The sequence below is a fragment of the Condylostylus longicornis genome, unplaced genomic scaffold (genome assembly GCF_029603195.1).
Source record: "Condylostylus longicornis isolate FDR11 unplaced genomic scaffold, ASM2960319v2 ptg000157l, whole genome shotgun sequence".
In the NCBI taxonomy this organism is placed as follows: domain Eukaryota; kingdom Metazoa; phylum Arthropoda; class Insecta; order Diptera; family Dolichopodidae; genus Condylostylus; species Condylostylus longicornis.
Window position 1 is genome coordinate 25,001 of NW_026578125.1, and position 5,696 is coordinate 30,696.

Below are 5,696 nucleotides of genomic sequence, written 5' to 3' on the forward strand. Positions count from 1 at the left end.
TTTCAATACGAGCGAGATCAGAGTCGCATTCCAAATGTGTATGGCCAGGTACAAGGAATTTTTGTTCGATGTATTCAACATTCGTTTTTTGTATTACCGTCATTAACACGGCCGTCATGTTTAAATTTCTATTCTGGCCACCACATGTATCAGAGTACATTATACTTGATTGTTTCGGGTAATGAGATAACTTTTTTAAACAAGCACGAAGCATGTTTATTGGATCCCCGTCCAGCCACAGTTTCGTTCCACATATAACATTCTGTTTGCTGGTTACAACAATCTCTTACCGTTACGGTACGGGACATATCGGGTTTTGGCATACTTGTATAAGACTGTTAAATGATTTTACGGTTTATTCGAAAGAACGATATGATAAATATCGGGTTTTGGCAACGGTATGATGTTGATAAATGATTTCCTTAAACTTTACCGGGTTATGGTTTTATGCACCAACGAACGCTTTACCTCTTGCATTGAATTATGAGACTTCGTCACAGCAAAGATCTCATATATACCATTCCATTTTCATTAATATCTCGATTTTGCCAAAAATCGACTTATCGGGTTTTGGAAAATTTCCACGGATATTCTTTGTATACTTTTTTTATATCCAAACGGAAAAGAACTATAATTTTCAAAAAATTTCCGTTTTTCTGACACTTGCCTGTATGTTTTTATTTGTGGAGCTGTTATAACGTTGTGTTGATTATTTCTTACGAAATTTGAAGTTATAATTTTGACACCTTCCTTATCATTATTTAAAACAAGATCTTTAATTTTTTCAAAGTTAATAATTTCAGAATTTTCGTAAGTCATTTTTATTCCTTTAACTTTACATGTTGCTACCTGACTTTGACTTTTTGTTGAATACACTGCGTACTCGTAATTTTTTGGTCCTCCAGAAGCAAATTCAGTTATAAAACTACCATCGCCATATGACGTGAGCTCATCTGTCATGTCCCCGATGAAGTTACCTAACGGTGGTTCGTATTCACCTTTTTTTGAAATAAATATAATAGAATCAGTATCGTAATACAACACTCGGTTTTCCAGCTTTTCTAAATAACTATAGAGCTTCAATCGTGCTTGTGCAGTGGTGTAGCTTGCTACGCATACATTTACAGTTTTCAATGGTTTTATTTCATCATGCTTAAACTTCCAATTAACAACCAAAGTCTCATCGTTTATAATCAATATATGATGAACTTCCTTGTTTGGATCAGTCATTAGTGTATAAAATACATGTTTTAAAGCTTTTTTTTTTATTGAGAAAGAAAAATCAAGTTCAAGAATAAGAACTCAGGTGTGGTATGTTAAGATTAATTTTTATTTTTCTAATAAAAATGAAATACAAATAAAATGACACGATTTATGTAAATTTGTCTACTGGTGCAAATAATATTTCAGAAGAAAAATTAAATTGTACAATGTAAATTTCCAATTCAATCAAGGAAGTCGAGATTTGCAAAATGTATAAAATACTATTGCAAATAAATTATTAATAGAGTTCTTACTACTTTGTGTGATGCAAATTATATACATTAAATAAATAATAAAAATAAAACAAAATTTACAATATATCATTTTTATTTATTAAGTTATTTTTTTATTTCAAAATAGACATTTTATATTCTTTGTATACTTTTTTTATATCCAAACGGAAAAGAACTATAATTTTCAAAAAATTTCCGTTTTTCTGACACTTGCCTGTATGTTTTTATTTGTGGAGCTGTTATAACGTTGTGTTGATTATTTCTTACGAAATTTGAAGTTATAATTTTGACACCTTCCTTATCATTATTTAAAACAAGATCTTTAATTTTTTCAAAGTTAATAATTTCAGAATTTTCGTAAGTCATTTTTATTCCTTTAACTTTACATGTTGCTACCTTACTTTGACTTTTTGTTGAATACACTGCGTACCCGTAATTTTTTGGTCCTCCAGAAGCAAATTCAGTTATAAAACTACCATCGCCATATGACGTGAGCTCATCTGTCATGTCCCCGATGAAGTTACCTAACGGTGGTTCGTATTCACCTTCTTTTGAAATAAATATAATAGAATCAGTATCGTAATACAACACTCGGTTTTCCAGCTTTTCTAAATAACTATAGAGCTTCAATCGTGCTTGTGCAGTGGTGTAGCTTGCTACGTATACATTTACAGTTTTCAATGGTTTTATTCATCATGCTTAAACTTCCAATTAACAACCAAAGTCTCATCGTTTATAATCAATATATGATGAACTTCCTTGTTTGGATCAGTCATTAGTGTATAAAAATTAGCTGGAGTCTTAATTATTTCTGTCTGTGTTTGGTTTTCTTTTTGTCCAAATTTACCCCAAAATGAATTTAATATAAGTTTTGCAACTGATCTTTTTCCAGGATTTGCACATATTTTATTTTCGTCTAATTTTATGTTTTCCCTTTCGAAGAAGTCTTCTATGTATTGCTGTTTCAATTCTTTATTAACACACGTTTTAGGCCAGTCTGATGATTCTTGTTTTATTTTTAAAAATTTATCCATTATATCAGTAAATAACCCAGGTTTAGATGAAGTTTTATCATATTGCTGGACTGAATATTTCCAAATCTCGTGAATTTCTATTATTTTGTATCCCTTTGTTAAAGCTTTCACCACTTCATCTATAACCCAAGTACCATTCAATGTCCTTTTGTTGTCAGCATGTGTACAATCGTCCATATTTTTTTCTTCACTACATGTAAAGCAAAGAGTAAAGATTAGTTTATTGTTTTGTTTTATTGGAAGTACTGGGATAAATAAGTCTGTTGGAGGAAGAATGGAGCACTTTATTAATCCGTCTGTAGTTTTCAAATTTTGTTTCATGCATTCATCGTTTCCAACAATAATCTCTGGGTGTCCGATGGGAAATTTACCATATTTACAAACATAAGGATAAAGAGAACAAACGTCAATATATTTAATTTTTTCATTTTCCATAGCTTTGTAGTAAGTAACTATATTTTCAGTTCGTCCACCAAAGAAAGAGTCCCGAGGATCAAGTGGAAGATTTATTAAAATAGGATGATCGTTTAAATAAAACATATCTGGGTTATCAATCAATTGTTCTCTAAATTCGCACTCCCATTTTTCAATGACTTCATAAACAAATAAACGCAGTCGGGCTGACTTTGAAATTGTAGCTTCATATCTTGAATTTAGCGTGTCTGTTGCGTTTTTTTCTAATGGTTCGTCATGCCTGTAAGAAAAACACTTTGGATGTCCATGATAGTAGCATCCATGAAATTCAAAAACTTGATTGGTCTCTTCACAAAATCCATCTACTTTTAAATTATTTATGATAGCTTCTTTTTGTTTACCGGCATGTTGGATATTAATTTTTCGCTGGTCTTCTTCCCAAATTAACCATTGTAAAGCTATTTTTGATTGGATATCTGTAAATCTATATCCATTTTTTGGTATTAGTCCTATTGTTTCAGCTTTAAGAAAGTTCCGTCGAAAAATCAAATTGCAAGTTGATGCAATGGTTGTAGCCTCAGTAAACGGACATACATTGTTATCTTTTAGTATAATATTTCTAAACTTTAAACAAGCTTTCGTTAAAATAATTACGTCGTTTTTACAGTATTCTACAATCTCCTTTCGCATGTTAAATTCGGTATTTTTATTTTCATCGTACCATTTAAAGAAAATTAATCGTTCTGGTTTTGACATTAAGTTTGGATTGTAGTATTCATGTGGTGGTAATGGTCCAACGTATTCTTTGTTTTTTTCTGTATTGAATAAGTGAGGAAAATATCCTTTCTTTAAATTAACAAAATTATCTATGTTAGGTTTTTGTTTGTTAACTGTAATGTAGCAAACATGATTTTGTTCTACTTGTTTTAGGCAATTCTTGCATACTTTTGTGTTGCATTTATGTGTTCCATATTTAGTAGAATAATTCTTAAAGCATGTTAAGCATTTACGCAAATTTATACAAATATTTTTAGTTACATGATTTTCAAAACATCTTAAACCTTTAAATGTCCGTTTACATGTTAAACAGGATATATTTTCAATAACATTTTTGCAAGCAGGTGATTGCTGACAACATTTACAGCGTCCTCCACACATATGTCTATCTATAGTGTTATATCCGATATTACATTTTTCACAATACAAAGTTCTACAAAAAGCTGAGGTAAGAGAGGTAATGACTTTGTAATGCCTATTATAATAAAGAAGATTTATTCGTTTGCCCTCAGTTTTTCCTTCAAATATTATATTTTTGTTGTTGCTATAGTCATAAACCACTATGTTGTATTTATCACCAAAGTAATCTTGAATTTTCTTCAATTCAGGTATTCCAGAGCCACTTTCTTTGATATTTAAATTAGTATCTTTGACAAGTGTTAAAGCCAATTGTTTTTGAATTTTTTTGACGTCCATGCAAATTTTTTTATAATTGGGCTCTTTGTCAACAAAAGCTTTTCCTACCATAATAGCAGGTGGTAGGCAAAGACTGTCTTTATTTTTTATGGTAACAATGCCTTTTCGTTTTAGACATTCTTCTTCAAAAGTAAGATATTTTTTTACCCTTCCTTTTCCTGAAGGTAAGCGAACAGTTGTAATTGTTATTTCGAAAGAATCAGGGTTAATTCCTTCTGTATTGCTTTGAAATATTTTGAATATCAGTTCCCAGATATCGTCAAACTTTACTTCACTTGCCTCTTTAAAGTTCATCCATCCTGGTGTACGCCCTTGAAAGTTGTTGCCGTAAAACGTTATCCCAATTAGGTCCGTTGGAAGAACGTTTTTTACTGCATATTCAATTACTTCATTGACTCCTTCTTTGATTTTTAACAAACAATCTTCTTCTTCTGGTGAAGCTTTTAATTTGAAAATAACTTTGTTTGCCGTTACACCAAATTTTTTGATATATTGAGTTTTTTCAGCAATTATATCAAATTTTGGGGTGTTTTCTTTTAAAAATTTATTTAACATCATTTTTTTTGCCATGTTGTTAGTTACTTTAAAGTTATAATTATTCTAATAATATTTTAAAACATTATCAATTTTATATGTTAAAAAATACTTTGTGGAATGCGGATCTTGTTTATATTTTTATTAATCTAGATAACTGCAGCTATAATTGCAAGGTCAGGTGTTTCCATTTTTATAAAATTTACATAAAAAATTAAAACACAATTAAAAATTCTTAGTATAACACTTTTTTGGAATGCGGATCCTTGTCTTATAAAACATTATCAATTTATATATGGTTCTCTGTGAAGTGGAGAGTCCGGACGATAATTCTCGGTGCACCATATTCATGCCGGACAGGTTTTCAAAAAAAGTAAGAAATCAAGAAGAATTAGATTACTTGAATACCAACCCTATGAACATCAAGTATATTGGTCGAGACGCCGACCGATGGAATATGCTTTTATTCGAGCTTATTCCTGTACTGCACTGTACTGAACAAAAACCAGCAAAAATACGAAAAGTTTAAATAAAAACAAAAAAAATAAAAATGTTTTTTTCTTTGCCATTGTTAAATTACAGCCTTCTTCTTCTTTCATATGACTACAAAAAAGGCGCCGCCTCGGGCCGAGCGGCGTACGCGCGTAAGCGATGCGAGCCGGGCCTTAAGTGGCCAGAGGGTGAAAACTTGAGCGGCTAGAAGGCTAAAACTTAAGCGGCCAGGTTCCTTCCGGCTCGCATCGCT

The 5,696-nt window shown here is 31.1% G+C and overlaps 1 protein-coding gene across 1 annotated transcript; it reads right to left on the reverse strand.

Annotated features, from left to right (window-relative positions):
* Nucleotides 1-2,182: 2,182 nt before the first annotated feature.
* On the reverse strand, nt 2,183-4,102 carry LOC129616008 (uncharacterized). Its single transcript, XM_055531427.1, has one exon. It carries the CDS (start codon nt 4,100-4,102, stop codon nt 2,183-2,185), a length of 1,920 nt encoding a protein of 639 aa, XP_055387402.1.
* Between the last annotated feature and the right edge of the window lie 1,594 nt (nt 4,103-5,696).